Source organism: Rhamphochromis sp. 'chilingali', assembly GCF_963969265.1.
Source record: "Rhamphochromis sp. 'chilingali' genome assembly, chromosome: 15".
Taxonomy (NCBI): Eukaryota; Metazoa; Chordata; class Actinopteri; order Cichliformes; family Cichlidae; genus Rhamphochromis; species Rhamphochromis sp. 'chilingali'.
This window is the reverse complement of record NC_137942.1, coordinates 1680363-1704430: the sequence shown is the minus strand read 5'-3', so window position 1 is coordinate 1704430 and position 24068 is coordinate 1680363. Positions and strand designations below refer to the sequence as shown.

At 48.7% G+C, this 24068-nt stretch overlaps 2 protein-coding genes across 3 annotated transcripts; both read left to right on the top strand.

Annotated features, from left to right (window-relative positions):
- The first annotated feature begins 1168 nt into the window (after positions 1 to 1168).
- On the top strand, positions 1169 to 7814 carry maza (MYC-associated zinc finger protein a (purine-binding transcription factor)). Its single transcript, XM_080905676.1, has 8 exons — positions 1169 to 1303; positions 2939 to 3089; positions 4205 to 4596; positions 4885 to 5141; positions 6006 to 6069; positions 6261 to 6432; positions 6519 to 6993; positions 7098 to 7814. The coding sequence occupies exons 1-7, from the start codon at positions 1271 to 1273 to the stop codon at positions 6842 to 6844; spliced, it is 1395 nt and encodes a 464-aa protein (XP_080761802.1). The 5' UTR covers positions 1169 to 1270; the 3' UTR covers positions 6845 to 6993; positions 7098 to 7814.
- Positions 7815 to 9014: 1200 nt separating this feature from the next.
- Positions 9015 to 23464, top strand: nlk1 (nemo-like kinase, type 1). Of its 2 annotated transcripts, none has more exons than XM_080905674.1 (12): positions 9015 to 9523; positions 10017 to 10424; positions 11824 to 11953; positions 12041 to 12096; positions 12414 to 12520; positions 13350 to 13435; positions 14163 to 14372; positions 14765 to 14866; positions 15354 to 15440; positions 18379 to 18577; positions 20347 to 20440; positions 21212 to 23464. In XM_080905674.1, the coding sequence occupies exons 2-12, from the start codon at positions 10117 to 10119 to the stop codon at positions 21258 to 21260; spliced, it is 1428 nt and encodes a 475-aa protein (XP_080761800.1). In that variant the 5' UTR covers positions 9015 to 9523; positions 10017 to 10116; the 3' UTR covers positions 21261 to 23464. The 2 variants fall into 2 exon arrangements, with proteins under 2 accessions (XP_080761800.1, XP_080761801.1); XM_080905675.1 differs by lacking the exon at positions 9015 to 9523 and adding an exon at positions 9567 to 9849.
- The last annotated feature ends 604 nt before the right edge of the window (positions 23465 to 24068 follow it).

The following is a 24068-nucleotide window of genomic DNA, read 5'->3' as shown; positions in this document are numbered from 1 at the left end:
AATAAAAGAATAAAATTAGTTTAATAAGTGTGAAGAAAGCAGGAAATGGCATTTAGCGTTACAGGAGCTGAGGATAACTGCACTACAATGGCTGAACAAAAAAATAATAAAATCCAGCTGTGCTCATTTAAGGTCGAGCGGATTCGTGGGGATGTCCTTCGTGTCGTGGCTGTGTTACTGTCAGCACTCAATCGTGCAGTAAGTCCGCCGGAGACGGGAATTTAGAGTCGTTTGAATGGAGTCTGGCGGGCCGCGCGGTGTGGCCCGTTCACGGACGGACGTCATGTGTTTTGAGGTTGAATCCAGCTGTTGCACTTGCGCGCATCGTTACCTTTAAGATGCTCGGGGATAAAGGCTCATTTTAGCCGAACCCGACACCATTTTACCGGAGAGTTTGGCGCGAACGCGGCTCGGATCACCGCCTGCCACCTCTTCCCCGCAGCGCAGCGCCAGTTTTCGGGTTCCTTTAAGCGAAGTGGCGGAGTTAACGGCCGAGCTGATCCCATAAATGTCGGATTTGATTATCTGTCGGCCTACCGAGAAGTGGCGGGGGCGAGAGGGACGGCGCGGCACGAGACGAGCCGAGACGGGGTCCGCGAGGAGGGTGCATACGCCAAATACTTTCCCTTTAAAGCAGAGAGGGACAGAGGGGGTGAAGAAGAGATAAAAAAAGAAAAGGAAGAAAGAGCGAAGGGAGGGAGGGCGAGAGGGAGCGCGAGGGAGCGGGTTTGAAAAAAACAGAAAGATGTCATCCTGTCGATTCAGACACCGAGGCGGAGCCACGGACCGCGGCCGACCGGGAGCGCTCTAGCCGGGGGACGAGCCCTACGCAACTCCGAGGCTCGGAAGCCGACGCTGCGGCCTTGTCGGAGCTATAAACGAGTCCCGAACAGCCGCTGCTATGATTAGCACGTCTCGACTGCTCGGCTTCGCCATTAAAATACTTTGCATGCAGATTTTTATTCCAGTCGACATAAGCAAATTAAATTAAACCGCACCATTAAAGCAAGTACGCATGAGACCAACCATTCTGTCGCATTTACAGAAGCATCTGCTCAGTGACTGTTTAGCTGCCATATTAACTCCTGCCTCTCGGAGGCTTCTTCTCTAAGAAGTGTCAGGGCTTTGGGACTCATTTCCCCTGTCGGTGGAGGGGAGCTGCCATACAGGCCTCGCGTTTTGTTTTCACAGCAGCTCCCGGAGCTTTTCTACCTCCCCCTCCTCCACCTCCTCCTCCTCCTCTTCGGTCCCCAGCTGGGTCTCCTTCAGGATGGACACCTCCTGGAGTAATTTCCTCTTTCAGGTGAGTGCTAAATTCCCGTGGCTGCTGCGTGGTTTGGGCTTTTTGAGGGCGGGTGGGGGCCGTTGGGCTTTGCTGCAGGTGGGGAGGTCACGGAGGGGTCAGGGGGGAGTTGTTGGTGTGGATCCCCTTGTCTCCACTTTGATCCTGCTGACCTCTCACCCGGGGCACTGCCTCCTTATTTAACCTGTCAGTCCCCTGAAAGTGAGAGAAGGATTTGTGTTTGTCCTCACTGATTCTTATATATCACTCTTCTGCTGTCCTGGAGCACTCAGAGCGCTTTACCCATTCACACAAGCGCCTACTGACAGTCACACACATCCATACACCGGAGAGCAACTTGGGGTGCAGACTAGGAGGACCAGCCACCAACCTTCCTGCTCTACCTCCTGAGCTACAGCCACTCTGCATGAACCCTTTAGGGGGCAAATAAATACTTTAGAAACACCCCTTTAGAAACACTCCTCGACCCGCTTTAGTTTGTAATCGAACTTCATGTTGAACAACAGTGTAAGTAAAAGTGTTTTACTTTTGGCCAAAGTATTGAAGCACATGACAGACTATCAGCTTCTTCTCATGCTTCCATAAGACCCATGAAGCATAAACTGGTTCTGCAGCTCTGCTGTGGCAGGTTTGTGTGAAGTAAAAACAAATTAGGCCAAGCGAAATATTTTTTGCACTTTGATTGTGACCTATAACCTCTGAAGGCTGGTTTCTAATTAGCCAGGCAGTGCTAAAACAAAAAGACGAGAAGAAAGCCGTTCTGAGAGGCCGGATGTTCCCACGTCTGAGCTCTGAGCTGTTTCTCTTACGGAGAGAAACTTTTCAGCGCACTGTTAAAAAATGTGGGCAAATGTGTCGTTGTGGTCTGATGAGGCCAAGGTTGAACTTTTTGGCCGTATTTGTGAAAGCTGCAGAAACAGAAACAACACCGTGCATCACTGAACGAATGCACGGCCATGGCAAAGCACGGTGGTGGCACCATCATGCTACCGAGCGTCTGCTAGAAAGCTGAAGATGAAATCTGTGGGGTGACCTGAAGAGGGCGCTGCACAGGGCTGACCGATACTGAGCTCTTTTTGTAAGCAAAAGAAATTTGGGCTGTCAGACTCCTGCATGACGTCAGGTTATTGTAACCCATCACAGAACCTCGGGGATCTTATCGTCATCCTTCAAAGCTTAGACGGGTCACAGAGCTTTGCATTGCTCCAGACGGAGCTGGTGTTTCCAGATGTGCCGTGGTTTACTGAGAGCCGAGCGCTCTCCTGCACTCTGCACGTCTCACCGATGAAGTCCTCCACAGAGCTGTCAGCCTGGAGATCATTCAGAAAATGTTATGTTGTTTCGGGCCAGGACCTTCTCCCTCTGCATTCAGCTCGCCCTCTTACACCTGATGTTACACCTGTCGTCATTGTCATCAAAACTTTAATCATTAATGTCCTTTTTGATGCATTTAATGACACATTCAGTCATTTATAGATGTTGGTTTACTTTGTAGACACTTTTGGTCCTCCATAGGGCCACGCCCTCACCTGCCCTGTGTACACTGTTACAGTAAATAAGCTTCCATTGAGCCTGGATGTTCCAGGTGTAAATGGCTGTGTGTTAATTCAGATGTTTCTCACTGACCTCCGGCAGACGCCTCCGACTCAGAGTCAGCCCGAGACGCCGCTACAGTCGGAGCTGCTGCCGGAGCTGACCGGCTCGGCTCAGAGTCCTCCGGGCGAGCACATCGTGACACCGCCGTCCACCGTCGACACGGCCGCCCTGAGCGAGGAGCCGCTGCCAGGTGAGGATGGGGCGGGGTTTAAACCTCGTCACTGACGTGTTTTGAAGTTGTTCAAACAGGCCGATATTGACGTTTTTAAAGGTTATCTTCTGAACTCTGGGCTTTTATTGCAGCGTCAGCAGTTTGGTTATCAGTGGGAGATGTTATTTTTCTGCACGCTTATCACAGAGTCAGAGTTCACGAGCAGAAAACAGGCTTCATGTTTGTGGTTTATGTCCTCTGATTTACTTCAGAGTATCAGTGACTTTAGCAGCACGCTGGGCTCTTCTGTGTAGACAGTTTTTACTGGATGTACAGGAGACGTTTGAGCTGTGAGGGGAAACCAAACACCCAAAAGTTTCACTAATCAGCCTGTTTACAGAAACACAAGAAAGAACATTTTTGAGGTTAGAGCTGCAAAATAAATACATTCATTAAAACTCGCATGTTTTTCATTTTCATATTTATCAGGTTTGACGTGTTTTCTCTTCCAGAAACAGGAACAGTTTTCTTTTTATTGTGGTAACAGAAAAATGATTATAATAATTATTATTGTTATGACTGAAGATTACAGCTGCAAATGTTACGTGCAGTACAAAGTTGTTAAATTGTTAAATATACAGTATATTTAACAATATTAAAAAAGTGACACATTTGGTCACATTATTCAAGCCCAAAAATGTTGAATGATTTTACTCAGATCTGCAGAATTCATCAAAATTATTTAAATTTCTCCAGAAAAGTCCTCCATACACTCTGCACAACATTGTGTTTTTTAGCAGTTGATTGGTTTGATTTGTTGCTAAGCAGCAGGGTTTCCCTGTATTATGGCACAATATTTCACATAATGGTTAAAAATGGTGCCAGTTATTTGTGTTGACACTTTTTTTGTCCCCCATACATGAGTACGGCTCAGTTTTCCGTAGATTGTAAATCAACAAAGAAATAAACACTTCAGGAATTTATCTTTTTTTTGTCTGTGTTTGTTGTGTTAGAGCTCAGTTTGTCCTCTAACAGTTTACAAACCAGTGTTACAGGATTAGTTTGAAGTCAGTAAATTACCGACGTTTCTTCAGACAAATGTTAAACTCAGAGTGCACTGACTGTGACTAAAATGTGACTTTAATGTCCGCCAGTCAAACCGCTCACCAAGCCGAGCCGGCCCGCCCACATCTGCGCCACCTGCAACAAGGAGTTCAAGAACAGCTACAACCTGCGGCGGCACCAGTCGGTGCACACGGGCATCAAGATGAAGGATCGGGCGGCCCGGGAGAAGGAGGACGGAGCGAAGGCCGGCCGGGTGGAGAAGCAGACGGTCCCGCTCTCCCTCCTCCACCTCGCCCTGCCCCCGCAGCAGCCTCCTCCCCCTCCCGCGGCTCCCGGCCAAGAGACCCTCCCCCAGCCCGGCCAGCACGTCAACCAGGAGGGCCAGCCGGTGTCTGTGTCCATCGCCCCGGCAACAGTAACCATGGCTGCGCCGCCTCAGCCCATCCAGGCAGCCGTTGTTGTCGTTGGGTCCATGGAGCAGGTGGGTTCACCGGGAAGAGAGCCAGAGAGTAAGGCCAAGATTAAAGGACCATTCAGGGCCTTTTGATGCCAGCGGCAGCTGCAGGAAGTGTCCAGAAACATGGCCGCTGACATTCACGGTTATAAACACACAATTTGAATTAAATCTTTGTGGATCAAAACATCAGAAAACCTCAGACGAGCATCATAATCAGCTAGTGTTGATGCCGGGAGCAGAGAGAGGCCCTCTGACAGCAGGAAAAGACTTCAGAGTGTATTTACGACTGAACTTCTCTGCCTCTTCCCGCAGAATCCCAATCCTAATCCCATTCCCAGCACCAATCAGGTGAGGAAGAACCACGCCTGCGAGGCCTGTGGAAAGGCCTTCAGGGACGTCTACCACCTCAACCGCCACCGGCTGTCCCACTCGGACGAGAAGCCGTACTCCTGCCCCATCTGCCAGCAGCGCTTCAAGAGGAAAGACAGGATGAGCTACCATGTGCGCTCGCACCAGGGCGGCGTGGAGAAGCCGTACATCTGCCCGCACTGCGCCAAGGCCTTTTCTCGGTACGAGCGCCATCCGCTCCTCGGGCAGCGTTAACTCCTCACAGAGAGCTCGTTTATGTAACCGCTCACATTTAGCAGTTGCAACACCATGAAAGATGTAGATGTGACTGTTTTGTGGTTATTTAGGACTCTATGTCCTGATGAGCTTCTGATCTTAGCCTCTGATTTCAAGTCTCATTGAACACAAACTGATGAGAACAGGAAAACAAAGACGAGTTGTTTGAGTCCCCCCGTTTCAGTCCTAACATCCGAAAGAGAAAATGGGAACAGCTCGACTTGATTTGCTCACAGCTGCCTCGTCCCTCTTCTATATACAGTTTATGCTGCTTCACGACTTTAGTGCCTGAACCTGTGAAGTCATCAGGAAGCTGTTCACTCAGCTCGTCCAAGTGAACTGAAGCAGTGTCCCCACACACCACAGCTCATAAGTTAGAACCATTTCATAACCAGACTTTATACAGCCAGACTTCCTGTAGCAAACACACACTGTAAATAAAAGATGGCTGCAACCACCATGATGTCATCCGTCAGTTTCTTTACTCTGGATTTTAGCTTTATAGTTGCCGTCATGTTGGTTGTTTGTAGCCAGCACACAGACACCTGCCGATTAGTAACATCCAATCGTAATCCCAGAATCTCACCTAAGCTGGAGCTCAGAGAGCGGCCATATGATTGGTCAGATGATGTCATTAAAAAAGCTCCATTGGCACAAACACGGTCCAGTTCAGGTGAAGCCTAGCACACAGTTAGCAGCTACAGCCGCCTGTCAGTCAAAGAGGCCCCGCCCCTAATAATGCTTTAAACCTTAATACAATTTAAACAGTTAGTAAAAAACATGAATCTCATTCTTGTTTGCATTTTCAGACCGGACCACCTCAACAGTCACGTGCGACAGGTGCACTCCACAGAGAGGCCGTTCAAGTGCACGGTAACACCTGTTTCCTGTTTCTAAACCAGCACCGCCAGTCCTGCATTCAGAAAACCACAACATCAAAATTTCAATAAAAAGCATCAAATTTTACATTTAGACCATTTCGTCCTCTTAAGTGTTTTGATAAGCAACTACGTCTTATTTTGAAAATTTCACTCGTTTCATCCACGCCTTCCTGTTTTCTGCAGACGTGCACGTCAGCGTTTGCCACACGGGATCGCCTCCGTGCTCACCTGATTCGCCACGAGGAGAAGGTGCCGTGTCACATCTGCGGGAAGCTGCTGTCGGCCGCTTACATCACCGACCACATGCGGGTCCACAACCAATCACAGCACCACGCCTGCCACCTCTGCAACCGCAGTAAGACATGGCTGCGTCACGAGAAAGCACCACCGACAGTCCGCCATCACCCCGCCTTCACGTGTCTGTGTGCTCTTGTCCCGCAGGCTTCACCACCCTCACCTACCTGCGCGTCCACGCCCAGAAGCACCACGGCCAGGAGTGGAAGGAGAGCGGCGGGGCGCGGGGGGCTTTCGGCGGGACCGGGGCCGGCGGCGTGCTGCTCTGCCAGCTGTGCGGGGTACAGTGCAAGACGGCCACGCAGCTCCAGGGTCACATGGGCACTCACGCCAACCAGGGCGACCCCACCCCCGACCAGACGAGCACGGGGCCCGTGGGCACCACCAGCGTGGCGGTCACGGTGTCCAGTGCTAGCACAGTGGGACTGCTGGTCACTGACTGCTCCGGTATCGCCCCGCAGCCCCACAGCTAGCACGCTGGGGGGCGAGTGGGGGCAGGGGAGAGCTGGGGTGGGACTGCAGGGAAGGGGATCAGGGGCGGAGGTGGGGTGGAGTCGAGGGGGGAGTCGCAGGAGTCGAGGCAAAAGGAAGCAAGGACACGTAGGAGGAGCCACCGGAGCAGGTGTGTGGATCCATTCTGCTCATTAATGGCGCCATGTTTGTAGTCCTGGACTCTGCTGCACCTTTTTTTATGAAATGAGGTGAGCTTTGATTTTTCTGTCTCAGGTTGTTTCCTGCCACATCTGGATGGAGAGTGCCACGACTTCTCCGTGGCTCTGTGAGGACGGCGACCTCGGTTTGTTCCCGCGACGCCCACCTCTGTCAGCTGACCGGCCTCCAGCACTGGGAGGCGCTCTCTGCGTTCACACTACCGACTCTGGAGTCCTGCACAACAGAGGACCCATCAGTTATTAACTAATGTGTGTTTTTATTCTCCTGGCTTGGCGCTTAGCTGTTATCATCACTTCATTGTTTTCATTTTCAGCCGCTCTTGATTTTTGTAAAGCCGCCGTCGCCATTTTTACACCATTTCTGATCCATGATATCCGTGTTTAACACCAGGAAACTGGCCCAGAGACCTCAGTAACACCATTTATCTCATTTTCTCTTCTAATTTATTGCCAAGCGGTGTCCGGTTTGCCTTTGAGTGGGGAGCGGGTGTTTCTGACGGCCCACGCTGTACATACACACTTTTATAAAGCAGATAACGGCAGACCGATAGTTGTTTGTGGATATTCCCCCTGAACACTGAATGTGCATAACTTCTCTGCTTCGTATGATCTTCGTTCTTACTCTGGATGCTGATTTGTAACTCTTGAACTTGCCATGTAATTTGTAGCTACCTTGGTGACACATTTTCTGTGGCTGTGCATATTGATTGTACTTGATGCATAGTGCATAGCGCCTCGTTACTGTTACTGTATTAAAAGGCAGTAAAACGCACGTGTGGACTCGAGTTCAGGTCATCTTCACAGTGTCTGAGTGGGTGCTGAATGTGGATGTTTCATCTGAAGCACTGAAACAAGTTAAAGGTGTCGGTGAACCGGCTCAGAAAAGCTAACGGGCCCGTTAGCTCCGATTTAGCAGCTCGTAATGTTTCTATTCAGTCTGAGCCTCAGACTGAGGTGAGATAGCGCTAACTTATGCTCAGGACTTTTCTTCCTTAAATATGAATCCATTTGTCTGCTGCATCCCCCGTGTTTGCCTTTAATAGAAAGTACTTTTTTTTTTTTTAATATATAAGTATTTGTTAGTCCTCCATATTAAAACAGTCAAAGTAGTTCCTGTAATACTGGGCTCTGTGTAAGGAAAGGCTTCAAAACAAAGTCCATATAAAAAAGAATGAATCAGGGTTAAATTTATATCAAATCAATATTTAAAAAGTATAAATCAGATGATAAGTATTTTATTTTATGGGGTTTATTTTGCCTGTAAACTTCTATATTTTGTATTTGTTAATTCAGGTTAAAATACATTTTTGCCACATTTTATAAAATACTACTTCAATTAATTTAAATATACTTTGACGTATTTGAGTTATTTATGTTAAACTGTGGCAGTTTGAGTCCTCCATATAACCCAATGATGACCGATTATCAAGAGTGTTATATAATAATCCAAATACTGGCTGCGTATAAACGGTCAGATCGATACATTGTTTCAGTGCGTAGTTAAATAATTTTTTGTCATGGAAAAATACATTAAAAATACTACTACTCCAATAATTGGGAAAAAGATCATTTTATAAAATGTATATATAAATATAGAATTTGTATTGATGTCTTTTGTTTTACAGACAGCAGATGGTGACTCTGAGTTCTTTAGAGACGCACATTTACATCGTAGGACTCCAACAAAGTTTTAAAATGAAATATTCTGAAATATCTTCTGTTGTGTTATCTAATTATTATGGAAAGTAAAAACAGTGATGTAGTGCTCATTAAAATGTGTTCAGAATTTGCAAACATGTTGAGGATTCACCTCTCCCCTACATTACCTGGATGAAAGTATCGGCATTGTTATCGGGGATAGCGGCCGTGTGTTTACGTGGGGTCCTACCGATACCAGAATTTGCACCAATAATGGTCGCCAACAATCAGCCCTGTTGATCCATTTTAAACGCCTCCAGAATCCGCTGAACCTGCCTGCTGTGTTCACACCTGTGCAGAACAGGGCTGGATGCTGATTGGCTGTTATCATGTGGCGCACCTGTGTCAGGAAGCACCTGCATTTATCCTCGTTTATTCTGGGTTTTCTTTTCCTTTAATTTGTCACCCAGTGTTTACAGCAGAGTGGGGGAAAAAAAAAAAAAAATCATCCACCCTCCCCATCCGGCTTCACCTGCTCCTCCTACAGGCTAGCCGGGCTAAGCTGTCGCTGTAGTCCGGAGCCGAAGCCCTGCTGGGTCGAAGCCCCGCTCGGAACCTGCCGTTGGATGAACCTCCACCCGGAAAAGAGGAGAAACCGCCTATATGGACGCTTCTTCTCCGCCTGTGACGGCGTCGCGGCCAGCTAGTGAGCAGCCCGCAGCTAGCTGCAGCTAGCGGCTCCGCTGGCTAACCATCCCGGCTAGCTCGAGGATTTAACTCGGCTTTTCTCGCCTTCTTTAAGCCCGTTTCCGTGTCATGCTATCGGCTGCTTAACCGAGTCAGGTTTGTAGGCTCATTTTTGGACCTCGCGGGGGAAAGCTCGCTTTCTTAGTCGATCTAGGTCAGCTCGTCCGGCCGGTGATGGTTATGTGGGTCATCGGGGGGGTTAACTGGTTAGCCAGAACAGCTGGTTAGCTGCGGACGCGTTTTTGTTTTATTGGTTTTAGAAGAAAAATAAGAGTGAATATCGATGCGTGTGCTTGAGTGGGTGCTGTGGTCTCTGTGCAGCCGAGCTGGGTGATGGAGCAGCGGGTGGATTATTTTATATTTCTGTTTTTGGACGCTGACTCGTTAGTTAGCCGGGGGATGCTAGCTGCTCCACTAACCAGGTGAGCGCAGCCTGATACAAACAAAGGTGGCTCGGCTCGGCTGTGTCGGAGGTCCGTTCCGCCGCGGGCCTGGATTTAGCCTGGATTTAACTAGCACACTTCGGCCTGTGAACGTGTTTATGTGTTTCAAGCCACAGCGCGTTGACGTGTGTCTGCCTCCTTCACAGGCTGGGCATGCTTAGCGGGGAGCTGCGGGTCCTCCGAGCCTAGCAGCAGCAGGCAGCGGCAGATAACGCGACCGTGTCCGGGTGGTGCTCCGGGAGGAGGATGGCATTTCACGGCGCAGGCCGGCAGACCGTGTGTGGAGACCTATTTCCGGGCTCTGAGCTGGGCCACAAGTATTTCTGCGTGAGCTCCTCCTGCGGAGCCCCCTCCACGGGCCTCAGCGCCACACCGTGCCTCACCGGACCCACCGCCCCGGCAGGGACCCCTCGTCACCCCACAGCCCTCGGAGGAAGCACCGGCGGCGGCGCGGCGGTGCCTCAGCCCTACAGCAACCCAGCCAGCGAGGTGCCGAGCCCCGCAGAGATGGAGCCAGACCGACCCATCGGTTATGGCGCATTTGGAGTTGTTTGGTAAGAAAACGCTGTGATCGTAATCATGCTTCACATCCCTGCTGTCAGAAAGCTCCCTCTGCTCCGACTTCCATCTTGTTTGTGCAGACTTGAAACTCAGCTCCATCTTTGTTTACATGCGCTCAAACTGTCACCACACAAGATGGCATCACCTCATCGCCATCTGGGTTCATCACCAGCCTCTGATCATTTCTGGTTAAGCTGGTTTGAGTGGTTTTAGACCTTTGATGCTCTGCACAGCTGCAGCCTGAGGCCTTGCCCCCCAGCTGTAACCTGGCCAAGCTGTCCTCAGGGTTGTGTGTTTTGGATAAAGCCTGAACCCGTGTGATTGGTTGTCAGTGGGCCGATAAGTCAACAGGTCGTGTAGAACATGTTAGAAAATGTGTGTTTGCTGTTATGTAAGCCGGGCTGGATTCACGACAGGTAAACGTCACGGTTGCTTCCCAGCTGGTATAGGAGCTGGAGTTTGGAGAGTAAAACTGTCTGTGAGAACTGCACATCATTACTGTAGACCAAACCACGGCCGCCTGAGGCTCCACCGCAAACTACAACAGCATCATCTTCACTGCTGCTGGGGGGGGGGGGGTCTGTGACAGGCTGCTAAATCAGGCTCAGTGAAACAAGATTTATTCAAAGGTCAAAGGAGCTGATGCTGCTCTTCGTCTTGTCTTCCACACTCTGTTCAGTTTACTTTAATAATCACATCGGAGGTTTAAAGACCTCATACAGGGATTCATTTTAATGTAACTGACCAATCAGAGCTCCCCCTCACTGAGTGTTTTTTATAAATGTCTGTTTTCCAGGTGAAGCCGTGTGCAGACGAGCAGCTTGTTTCCCTCGTCTTTAGATTAGCGCCGTCCACCAGAGACGCTGCAGCCCAAAGAGGGGCCAGCACATTTACTGTGAAGCTTTAATTCTGCTTCCTGTGTACGTTCATGAGTCGTGTTGGTTAAACAGTCATAGTAAAAATGTTTGGCCCTGATCTTCTGGTACCGTGGGCGTGCACGTCCCTGTATGTGGTTTGGCATCAGCATATGAGGAATACACGGCTCATTTGCAGTTGCATCCATATGAACGTGGCCTCTGCTTCACAGTGAGGCTGATGTAGGTGTGTGACGTGAGCCCCACACTTGGGTAACTGCACCTGTCCTCCAGCAGCACCGTCTCGTCTCTTAGATGCAGCGTTTTCAGCCCAAACTTAAAGGATTAACCCGCCATGGCCTGAGGCCTGCTTTGTGTCGAGCACTAGAGTCGCTGCGCTGAACCTGTGACTCACTGTAACTTTATTCACTTTGAGCAGCAGTTAGCTGTTGTGTGTCTGCAGACCGAGCGACCCTAAACTGTGTCGTCAGACTGTCTTCTAGCTGTGACAGGAAGCATGCGCCTCGTTTCCTCACAGGTCGGTGACCGATCCTCGGGACGGCCGGAAGGTGGCTTTGAAGAAGATGCCCAACGTCTTCCAGAACCTGGTCTCCTGCAAGAGGGTCTTCAGAGAGCTGCGGATGCTGTGCTTCTTCAAACACGACAATGTAACGACCTGCGGGCGCTTTTATTTTGAAGAGGCTCTTATTTGGATGTGGACGCTGAGCTGATGCCGTTTTTCTCTCTCCGTGCAGGTTCTGTCGGCTCTGGACATTCTGCAGCCTCCGCAGATCGACTGCTTCGAGGAGATGTATCCTTCAGTCCTTCTGTCCCAGTTTCTCCTCATTAGTTCTCCCTCACGTCCTCCTTTAACTCGCTTAATTTAGCCGCCGGTGTCCGGTCTAAATCCAGCTCCTCGCAGATGTGAAGCACGAGGCTGCTGATGAATATTGAATGTGCATCATTTCTAAAAAATGTTACATCGGCACTTTTCACTGAGCGGCCCCGGCGCTCCCCCGCCTCGGAGGCCGGTGCTGGGCGATGCGTCGTGCTCGTGTAGGCGGAGGTCGGTCCGTGTGTGAGCGTGTGCATTTTATTTTTTTTCCTTGACTGCTCACCGCCCCGCAGCTACGTGATAACAGAGCTGATGCAGAGCGACCTCCACAAAGTGATTGTGTCTCCTCAGCCGCTCACCACGGACCACATCAAGGTCTTCCTCTACCAGATCCTCCGAGGTGAGCCGGCTCTTTCGCGTCCCGCCGCCACACGGGCCGAGCGACATGATCGCGTTCAGTACGAGATTTAAATACACCGCCGGCTTCAAACGCACACGTCCATCTTTCTCCTGAAGAGGCAAAGCTGCCGATCATCATCCGCCTCCGAATGTCTCGGCCTATATTTAAACAGTCGTTCAGTCTCGCTGCCTCGCTTTGTTTACTTTCCTGTGACGGTCTCATAAGCTGCAGCGAGCAGCGTGTCCTACTGCAGGCTCCATCTTTCCCTTTAAATCTCAGATTAGTAATGAAATTTTAAACTTCACTGGAGGAAGTGAGTTTCCTGCTGTAGTTCTGGGAGTTAGTTGTCTTCGTCACCTCGCCGGGCGGGTCGGTGACGTGTGATGTCTCGAGATGGAAGCAGAATAGCAGAAACGGAGGAGAGTGAAAGAAGTCGTCACAGTGATGCTGGTGGTTTAGACCAGCGGTCCCCGGACCACGGACCAGTCCCGGGCCGCGAGAGTTGAGGCTCGTTTCTATCGTTCACTCGGTTTCTCCGGGTCTTTCCTGCGTTATGAATAAATCTTCTTTTGGTGCCGGTTTGATTTTGTTGTATTTATCTGCGACACCTTAAAGGCCGGCCTGTGAAAATGTTGTTGGGCATAAACCGGACGGCGGGGACCGCTGATTTAAACGTTGTCGTCGCTCACCAGGAGGACGACTTTAACTCTTTCCTCCATGAAGGTGACGACCTCGGCGCATATCAATACAGACGTTTATAAGCGGTGCAGAATCGAGGTTCAGCAGGTGAAGGCTTAAAACTCTGACCTCCTCTCTGTTTCCTGTCCAGGTTTGAAGTACCTGCACTCCGCTGGGATCCTGCACAGAGACATCAAACCCGGAAACCTGCTGGTCAACAGCAACTGCCTGCTCAAGGTAACGCCGCACTCGCCTGTATCAGAGGCCGCGAGGCCTGGTTACCGGGGTTATGAAGGCGGTTCGCTTGTTACCAAGTACATTGCCATGGTAACTTGTGCTGCTCTGCGTTACGGTCGAGATGCAAAATCGACACCTGCAAAACCACCGCGGTCAGTGCTGGCGGCTAAAACGTTGGAACGGTTTTCTGATGATCCAGGGGGTGGAGCCTATCACAGCTGTTTAAGCGGGGGGCGGGGGGGTCACAGATCCCCAGTCTGTGGCAGGCGTGGTGCAGAGAGACGCACGGCTCCCGTTCATGAAATCACCAGTTAAAGCTGAAACTGGAGTGGAAAAGGGGCGGGGTTTAGCGACTGGACGAGGGCGTCTGTTTGAGATTTTTAAGGGCAAAAACGAGGCGCGCTTTATTTAAAACACGATCGTTGTGGCAATAATTAACACATACAACAGATACTTTTCCGACCTGTACCAGGCTCAGAGACGGCGATGCTCTCACAGCGGCGTTTGTAGCTACACCAAGCAGGAGGAGCCGATGAGTCTGAGGAAACCACTCGTTGGGAAGTTACTCAGATTTTCGTGGTGTTGAAACGTCTTTGCTGCGTTTGGGCCTGACGCTGCGCTGTGGGAGGGACAAAAGTTGCCGCCTTTCCAAAACACGAGGAAACCAATCAGCTGCTTGCTCGAGTGACTCGGATAGAGCTGTTGACGTTTTTTCCATTTTGCTCAGATTTGTGACTTCGGCCTGGCGCGTGTGGAGGAGCCCGACCCGTCACGTCACATGACGCAGGAGGTGGTGACTCAGTACTACAGGGCGCCGGAGGTGCTGATGGGCTGCCGGCACTACAGCTCGGCCATCGACGTGTGGTCGGTGGGCTGCATCTTCGCCGAGCTGCTGGGGCGACGCATCCTCTTCCAGGCTCAGAGTCCCATTCAGCAGGTGAGACGCCGGGCGCCACGGCAACCGGCAACACATTCATTTAAAAACAAAAAAACCTGCAGAGCTGCTGATAACAGGTTCAGTCAGGTGACAGGGTTAGCTCCTCCTCCTGTTAGTTCAGAGGTGTGGCTAAGATGATGTTCAGGTATGTATGCGTAACTTTGACCTTTGAACTTTTGATGTACATCCACCTCTCAGCTTTGATTTCAGTTTATATGAACATGTTAAAATGTTTCACCTGTGGACTCGGCTCAGGTAGAATCCGTGTTTGAGTCGTGCCGCGGAAAGTGGGATTAAAGATGGCGGCACGGCTGTTCCAGCTCTGAGGATCCACAAATCCAAACCTTTGTCTGGTCTTCTGTGATGTGAAGCGGTCTGTCTCTGTGTCGCAGCTGGACCTGATCACCGACCTGCTGGGAACGCCGCCTCTGTCGGCCCTGGCAGCGGCCTGCGAGGGCGCCCGGGCCCACATCCTGAGGGGGCCGCACAAACCGGTACGTGACTGCGTGGTGTGCTCGTGAGCTGAGCAGCAGCACGCCGCTCTCTGCTCTGGAAGAAGGCCGCGTTGCTTTCTTTTATTACACACATGTGTTCACAGTAGCCGCCCACTCGGTCACCCCGCAGCTCCCGCTAACGTGTGGTGGTTGTGTAACGCTTTACAGACACGGTACACATCCAAAATGTCTGCCAGGTAATGAGGTGGGTTTACTGGGAAATGTGGGACAGAGTGATGATGGAAGATCAGATCTGACCTGAAGTTCTGCTGCGTTGCAGCTGCAGACTCGCATTCGCACAAACAATCACAATTCATGTTTTTGAAAAGTCTGAAACTTTTGTACCGCAGACGATCACAAACACTTGAACCAGGAAGTCTTAAAGTTTTAAAAACGTTGACTGTGACTCTGCTGCATTCATTCTTTGTGTTGATCGTCTCAGCGTCTCCGGTGCTGACTTGTTGTTCGTGCTGTTTCTGGTCCTCAGCCGTCGCTGTCGGTGCTCTACATGCTGTCTGACGGAGCGACCCACGAGGCCGTGCACCTCCTCTGCCGGATGCTGGTCTTTGATCCGGTGAGTTGATGCTGAGCTGATGTCCGGCTCCTCCGGCGCTCTGTCGTCTTCTGACCTTCAGCTCGTTCTGTTTAATGTTTGCTGTTGTGACCCAAACGTGGACACCTCGGTCTGAATTAACGCTGCAGCTGTTTTACTCCAACGAACAGCTTTAAGTCGCATCGCCTGTAACGGCGAGGTCTGCTCGGCTTTCGTTCCCGCTCGGTGCCCTCGCCGCTTCTTTCAGGGTGTAAGTTTGGTGAGCGGCACACGCCATTGGCTACAAGTCTCTAGATGTTAGAAGAAGGAAGAGGAGTCGGCGACCCTGGCAGGAAGCTCGGAAGAGAGCGAGCATGACGGCGGTAAATCTCTGGGTTTTTAGTCGTTGGCGAGTGATTTGGTGAGCGGGTCTTGTGGACTTGTAAGTAACACCAGCTGATTGATGGGTCTTCAGGGTTTTTCCTCGTCACAGTTTGGGGTTCAGGAGAGCCACGTACTGTTGCTGTTACCAGATATCATATTTACTGCTGAGGAAATGAAACCCTGGACAGTTATCGCTGAGCTGTAACAGCTGAGGCGACTCGGTGACGTCAGCACAGAAAAGGTTTCTGTCCCACTGATAAGTATCCATTGTGATGTAACTCACTACTGCAGCCAGAAGGTGGAACTCTGGGCGGTGCAGCCCAGATGTTTCCACAGCTGTGCTTTTGTCACAGCTGTTGTCTCTCTCAACACCGTGGATTTAAAAACCAAACAGATGCTTGAAGTGCAGATTTTCACCTTTCATTCGAGGAACTGGACTGATTTTTGTTTTGTTAGCGTTTCGTCTCAGAGTGGATTTAATGCAGCTCGTCTGACATTTTAAATCTTCTGCTCACACTGAGACCTTAACTCTGTGCCCGGGTTGCGCCTTGTATCTGTGGATATTTGTGCTGTATGAAAAGCAGCACGTGCACGGCCTTTCCGTGAAAGTGGTGACACGATCGAGCACAGCTGTTGATCCACTGCCAAACTCAGGTGTCACTCGTTAGCTGAGCGCTGGTTTTAGTCCAGCAGGACAGATGTTCACGTGACACCCGGCTGAATGTGTGTGACTGGTAGTTTCCTTGAGGGTGTTGCACAGGGCTCAGTACTTGGGCTCTACCCCTGTCCCTAGCTCTGCTGTCTTTGACAGGTTCGAGCCAGTTTCCTTGCTCTGCCTGCAGGAGTTGGTTGCTCACATGAAGCCCTCAGGTTCCCCTTATGATGCTCTCCTTCCTCGATTTTTCAAAGAGGTTTTTCTCACTATAGCATCAGCTGTACAATCCATTGTAAATAGTAGTTTGTCCTCTGGTGTTGTACCTGTCAATCTCAAACATGCGGTGATTCAGCCTCTACTCAAGAAACCTGCTCTTGATCCTGATATTATTGCGAATTACAGACCTATTTCCAAACTGCCTTTTATCTCAAAGATTCTTGAAAAGGTAGTTTACAAGCAATTAATGTCCTTCCTAGAAGAACACGGTATTTTAGAAGTTTTCCAATCTGGTTTTAAAGCTTTACATAGTACCGAATCTGCCCTTTTAAGAGTTTTTAATGATGTGTTTTTGGCAAATGACTCAGGTGACTGTGTTATTATCGTGCTGTTAGATTTAACTGCTGCTTTTGATACAGTGGATCATAATATTTTAATTTCCCATTTAGAGCAGTTGGTGGGTATGCGGAGTGCCGCACTGCAGTGGCTCAGATCCTATTTGGCAGAGCGAACTTTCTCTGTGAAACTCGGGGAGTTTGTATCCTCTGTTGCTTCTCTTCAATGTGGGGTCCCACAGGGTTCAGTTTTAGGCCCGCTTCTTTTCTCTCTAGATCTCCGACCCCTTTGGTCTATTTTCAGGAAACATGGGATTTCTTTCCACTGCTACGCCGATGACTCCCAGATTTATTTCCCACTTAAAAAGATAAATGGCTTCTCAGTAGACCCGCTGCTCAGATGCCTTGATGAAATAAGGGCCTGGATGGCTTTGAACCTTTTACATTTTAATGAACAGAAAACAGAAGTGGTGGTTTTTGGTGGCGCTTCTGAGGCCACTATTATAGATCTTGGTTCACTGGCACAGTATGTTAAACCAGTCATCACTAATCTGGGAGTTAAAATAGAGGCAAATCTTAAACTTGAAAGCCAGGTCAGAGCTGTTGTAAGATCTAGCTTTTTTCATTTGAGGGAATTAGGCTTTATTTTGGCTATCTTATCGAAACAGCATTTTGAGACAGTAATCCATGCCTTTGTTACTTCTAGGCTGGATTATTGTAACGCACTTTATTTTGGGGTTAGTGATGCGTCCATTAGGCGCCTGCAGGTTGTGCAAAATGCTGCAGCACGTCTCTTAACTGGAACAAAAAAGTTTGAGCACATTACCCCAATTTTAATTTCACTCCACTGGCTACCTGTACATTTCAGGATTGTTTTTAAAATTCTCTTATTTGCTTTTAAATCTCTTAATGGCCTGGCCCCCCCCTTACCTCTCGGAGCTACTACAACCATATACACCTCCCCGTTCCCTTAGGTCCGCCAATCAGCAGCTCCTTAAGGTACCAAAAACTAAGTATAAATCTAAAGGTGATCGTGCTTTTGCTGTAGCTGCTCCAAAGTTGTGGAATGATCTACCCTTGCATGTTAGGCAGGCCTCTTCTCTCTCTGAATTTAAAAGTCTTCTTAAAACATATTTATTCGCTGAAGCCTTTGGCATTGATTAGAGGGGTTGACTTAATTTGTTTTGACATGTTTTAATTTATTTTAGTTTTTTTTTTAGTTATTTATTTTATCTTCTCATTTTAATTTTCTTTACTTATGCTTTTAGCATGTACAGCACTTTGTGAACTCTGGTTTTATGTTAAAGTGCTTTATAAATAAAGGTGGTATGGTCTCACCTGAATCCGTCAGCTGGAGAATTATTCACTGTTCCTCTGCTCTTCTCTTCAGGCCAAGAGGATTTCGGGCAGCGACGCCCTCTCCCACCCTTACCTGGATGAAGGGCGTCTGCGTTACCACACCTGCATGTGTCAGTGCTGCTACTCCGTCCCCAGCGGGCGAGTTTACACCCGGGACTTTGAGCCGGTCGCTGAGCGTCCGTTCAGCCACAGCTACGAGAACAGCCTGCTGTCAGTGTGGCAGGGGAAAGGTACGCCGGCGGCACCGTGATGCTTTCCTTTGGCGGCAGTCTGAGCATGAAAGCGCGACTCGCTCTGGGTCACGAATAGATTAGGGCGATATGGGCAAAAATATTCATCACGATATATATTTGAAAATTTGTGAAAACGATATAACTGACGATATAATTGGCTAACAACATTTAACAGTGCAAATGCAAATTCCTTGATGAAAGTTTAACCAAAGGCATCTCCAGTAGAAATGTGCTGACATATCCTGAGTTAACCATGTATAATATCCACTGAAGTTAAAAAGAGGAGCTTTGCAACATTAAACTGCAGTGTGCCAAATAAAAAAGTCAAATACGCATTTTTCGGACCATAAGGTGCACGGGATTATAAGGCACATTAAGCGAAACAAAGCAGTCAGATAAATCAAACTTTATTAAACTCATTCTTCTTGCTTCCTCCACTTCTGTACCATTGATTCATTAATGCTGAATTCTATCACAGCAGCTCTGTTCCTGTGTTGTTGCAGTATATTAATGACTAACCTCGTATTGTGGATGGATTATCTCAGTTGTTCTCCTGACTGAAGTTTGGTCCGTTTACAGCATCCTGCCATGCGATTGCATTTGTCTCTAACCATCAGGAACCTTCACGTTAACTTTAATCGGGTGGAAGAAAGTTAGCATTCATCCTGCAGCTTCACTGTTTATGCTATGCTAACATAGCTGTGTAGCTAGCGGTCACGTAGCACATCATTATATAGCAGCTAGTCCAACTTCAGTAACCCTACAAACGTCACTGCTGTTTAGTTTTCTGCTTTCATTCATGTTGGAAGTGGTAGCAGAGCTGTATGTTTGAATGCTTCAGAAATCTCTGTCAGAACATGCTATAAAAGTAAAAGTAAAGTGTGCGTGTTTAAGTAATTAGCGAGCTAACTTCCGCTAACTTCCTGCTAACGTCTAACTCCGTTAAATGTAATGAATTCTGTTTTCATGGATGCCTGGATGTTAAACTTCATAGTTACACCTGGTAAAGCAGCAACGCTGATCATTTTATTAAAGATGAAAGAATTTAGACAGTTTAACTCTCAGTGATGCTGCAGTGTTCGTTTGACTTTAGGACCCAGATTACTCCCAGATTTACGAGCACCGTAGTCTGACAAATACGGCAATAACGACGGCCGCTTGCATGTTCTACAAAACAATTTGTGTATCTGACGGACAAACACCACGCAGTGTGAAAACAAAGGCACTGCGCATGAGCGTTTTACCCATATTCTATCGCGATATTTCATTTTCTTATCGTTGCCCAACGTTGTAGCGTTGTACTGTGAACGGTATAATATGGCCGAGCCGTAGCCACGTAATGTTTGTTACAGGTTTTTACTTTAATTTTCCCAGCAGCAGGTGATTGATGTCGCACAGTCAAACAAGTCTTTGACAAACATCCTCTTTACCTTTCATAATAAAAGCCCTACAAACAAACACTAACTCTGAGAGAGAGAGCAGTAGCCTTCACTGTGAAAGTGGAGTGTGGAGGTCTAAACCTGGTGAAATCATCATCGAGATGATTTGAAACTCTTGAAATTATTTGTTTTTCTATAATACCGTATTTAATTTAGATATTTTATTATTCTTTGTGGTGTGTGTGGTATACTGTGGGGTTTTTGTTTTGTTTTTTTTATATATAATGATTTTTGCAGTTTGTCCTCCATAACTGGAGGTTACAGCTGTAAGCTTCCTTTGTGATGTTTGCGACTGATTGCGGCTGATGATCCCGTTTCTGTCCTCAGAGTTGATCCATCGCTTCATCACGGAGCACCAGCAGGGCAAACGGGTGCCGCTGTGCATCAATCCTCAGAGTGCTGCCTTCAAGACCTTCATCAGGTGAGGAGGATGAGGAGGGCAGGACTTCAGGGTGGGTTGAGGAAAACAAGGCGACGTTAAAATCAATGCGTTTGTGCTGAAACTGATAACATAGACTCGGTGCAAAACTACAAGATAAGCCTGATCCGGCTCTGTTTGTGGTCTCTTCCTGTTTAGGAGTTCTTTATTCCTACTGTCACCGAGTGCAGCTCATACAGGCGTTTTCTTCATTCAACTTTTAAGTCTTAAACACTTTTTCAGTTCTAGGGTCAAATGGTGGAGAGTCCCAGATCCCATTGACCCTCTTGGGGGGGCACTCCCACAGGGCTTTAACCTGCCACCCTCCACCATTTGACCTTAGAACTGAAGAAGCTTTTCGGATGAGAGGTGAAACGTCTTCAAGCAACTTAAAGAAGTCCAGACGCTTTTCTTTCCAAGCTCCTCAGACTTCTTCCTTAATCCCTGTTTATACACCTCTGCATCTAATTATTAATCTCTCCTCCACATCTGAGCCTGATTCTACTGGAGCTCTCTTCCTGTTAAAAGGGAGTGTTTTTTTTTTTTTTTTGTTGTTCCCACTGTTGCCAAGTGTTTGCTCGTAGGGGCCGTCTGATTGTTGGGGTTACAATATAAACCGCCTTGAGGAGGCTGCTGTTGTGGTTTGGTGCTGTATACATTACATTGAATAAGGTGACCTCAGTATTGTCTCTAACAGAAAAATGAGCGTCTGTCTCTTTGAGGACTATGACGTCGCCCTGGCCTGGTGAACACTCACCGTCTTTGTTTCCACAGGTCCACTGCGTGGCACTCCTCTAAGGTGTCCAGGAAGGAGGAGAGATGAACGGCGCTCCTCTGCATCTCGAGGAGCGACGGCAGTTTGAGAGGGGATTTCATTGGCTGTGGCATCTGAAAGCACTGAAGAGTTTGGGTCATCTTTTCTTCTTCTTCCTTTTTTGTTTTTTGTTTTTTTCCCTTCACCTGGAGGAGACCGTCACACCCGCCCACACCAGGACCTCGTGAAAAACCTCAAATATTTCCTCCCCCGTGATTCGACCCAAACTTCTGACGCTCGGCGTTTTTCGGTGCTGAACTTAAAAAAAAAAAAAAAAAAAAAAAAAAAAAAAGCTGCTGACGTGAGACACAGGAAGTGGACTGGATTTGGATTTTCATGTGTTCGTAGAGACTTTAAAGATTTTAACTGTTTGGTAGATTCGATGCTTAGCTGATGTTTGAAGTCATTCCAGCCCTGTGCAATACGGATTCATTCGAAAAGGCGATAAACACGGTGGGGGGCGGGGCTGCCTACAATGTAATGGGTTGGTCGGTATGACATCATCGCCCGCCAAACATCGCCAAGGTCTTTGTTTCCTTTCTTTATAAATACCACATCACTCACTGTGTTTTCACCTCGCGGCGTCTTCATGGCGGCCGCGTGGTGATGATAATGCAATTTCACAGATGTAGCAGGTTTTAACCAACAGGTGTTTCTGCACACACGGTTACCTTTGCCCCCCCAACCCCCCGGCGAGCTGTTCGGTTCTTGTGTTTGACCACCCTTCTCCCTCGTCCAGCAGGAGTTTAATCAGGAATTCATCGTCCTCAGTTTCATTTCTCCAGGCTGTGTGGTGGCAGACTCTTATTTTGAAAAGGACGACAGGAAATTGTGACTGCTTTGAGTCGTCTGATGCGGTGTTCTGATCAGAAAGAGATATCTGCAGATATGTGGCAGCTTCTCCCCTAATGTGGACTTTTCCCTCCCGTCTCAGCGTGTGTTCTGACACTTCCCCGCTCGCCTCCTCCGCCCTCGCTAACAGGAAGAGGAAGTGACGGTGACGTTTTCTTTTAATTTATTGAGTGTTTGACAGGGGTGTGTCTCCACCGTGGCAGGTTACCTCAATCCAAGGAAAAATAAAAGCCTCTATAAAAAGAATAAACTGAAGGGGAAATGAAACCACTTTCCCCATCATTCCTCCAGATTCAGTGACTTTTACCTCGTGCTCGCTCTGAGTCGGTGTGGACGGGACGCTGTGGGTGAAATGCTGCTGGGTTTTTTTGGTTTTTTTGTTTGTTTTCCCGTGTCAGGCGGAGGCTCAGGTGTCCTCATAGATGAACTGCGTGAAACCACAAAAGGAGGCGGCGGTGTTACCCCGGTGTGCTAACGGGACGGCAGCGGTGCGTTTCCTCCACCACCCAGGAGCCTAAAGGTCCCAAGAACCCAGGAACCGTCCTTCAGCCCTGTAATCGGGTTCCCACGTCTAAATCTGAGAGAACTCAGTTCCTTTACTAAACTCTGGAAGCTCAGATTTGTTTTTCCTGAGTGTGATCTGAAGTGTTTGTCAGGATGAAAATGAGTCTTTCCAGCTTCCCTCTTTAGTTTTTTCTTTCTAACACTTGTTTTCAGCCGCAGGAAGTGCTGCGCTAAATGGCACTTGTGCATGGTGTAAAACGCGCTGCAGAAGTGCCTTAAACCTGCGTTCTTCCTAATGGCCAGCAGGGGGCGACTCCTAGCTGCAGGAAGGGTTAGTTGTAGAGAAGCGCGTCGCTCTGCGAACATTTTCCTGTTTGTGGTCTCAGCTTCTCGTCTGAATAAAACATGAAGGAGATTCGTAGTTTATGGTTGTCATGGTGATCTGAGGCTCAGCGGGATGTGCCGTTTTCAGTCAGATCGTTCCCGCCTAAAAGCACGAGTGAAAAACGGGACTTCACTAACCAAACGGCGTCTGCAGCAGCAACATCCATCTTTTAAATGCAGTGTGCTCGTCGTCTCCTTGTGGCCAAAATGAGAATTACAAAAACATCAGATGGAGGATTCGGAGCTTCTTCAGGAAGTGGCTGAAGGGAGTTTCTGGGCTTTGTTTGGACTCCTGTGGAGGAAACGCAGATAAATGACCCCAGTTCCTCAAAAGGCTTTTGGTCCTGCGGTGGGAACAAGACCGAAAATATGCACGAGGATTTTCAGAGTAAAAGCTCCCGATTTATCTTGTACCGCTCCATCCTGTGTCGGCCGCAGACAGGAAGCGGAGTCGTATGTTTGTAGCTTCAAAACCATTAAAAACGTTGAAGCGTCGACGATCAGCGGTGCCTGATGCTCACGGCTCTCCTGAAGTGTGATTGGTCGCAAGCCTGCAGGCCTTCAGTCTGAGGGGCCCGCTGGTGGTTTTGGTAACGCGCTAAACTGAAGGTTTCACCTTGAAAATAAGCAGACGCCGCTTTAGCCGCTGTTTCACACGCGAGAGGCGCCTGTTTAACACGGAAGCAGATTTTACTGTGTGTGTGTGAAATCAGCAGATTAATCATCCTGATGTTCTCAGTAGTTGATGAATAATTTCAGTTTCTCATTTTGTTGTAAAGAAAAAGGAAAAATCGCATCAGGAAGCAGCAGGTTGACGTCTGTGATCACACCTGTGGCTGAGCAGGCGTGTCATCCATCAGCCTGGTTCTGATTGGAGATTGGCAGCCCCTCCCCCACCTATTTAGTGCCGTGTGACTGCAAAGAAGCTTTTTAGGATCTCTGAGGGTCGACGAAGCAGCCCAAGTTTGTTTGTTTTTGGTCGTTTCACGAACTTTGCGATGTGAAGACTCGGCGGGAACCCACAGCTCGCGGTGCCTCGCTTCCTGGGTTCGGTGGGATCGGCGCCGGGCGTCCGCG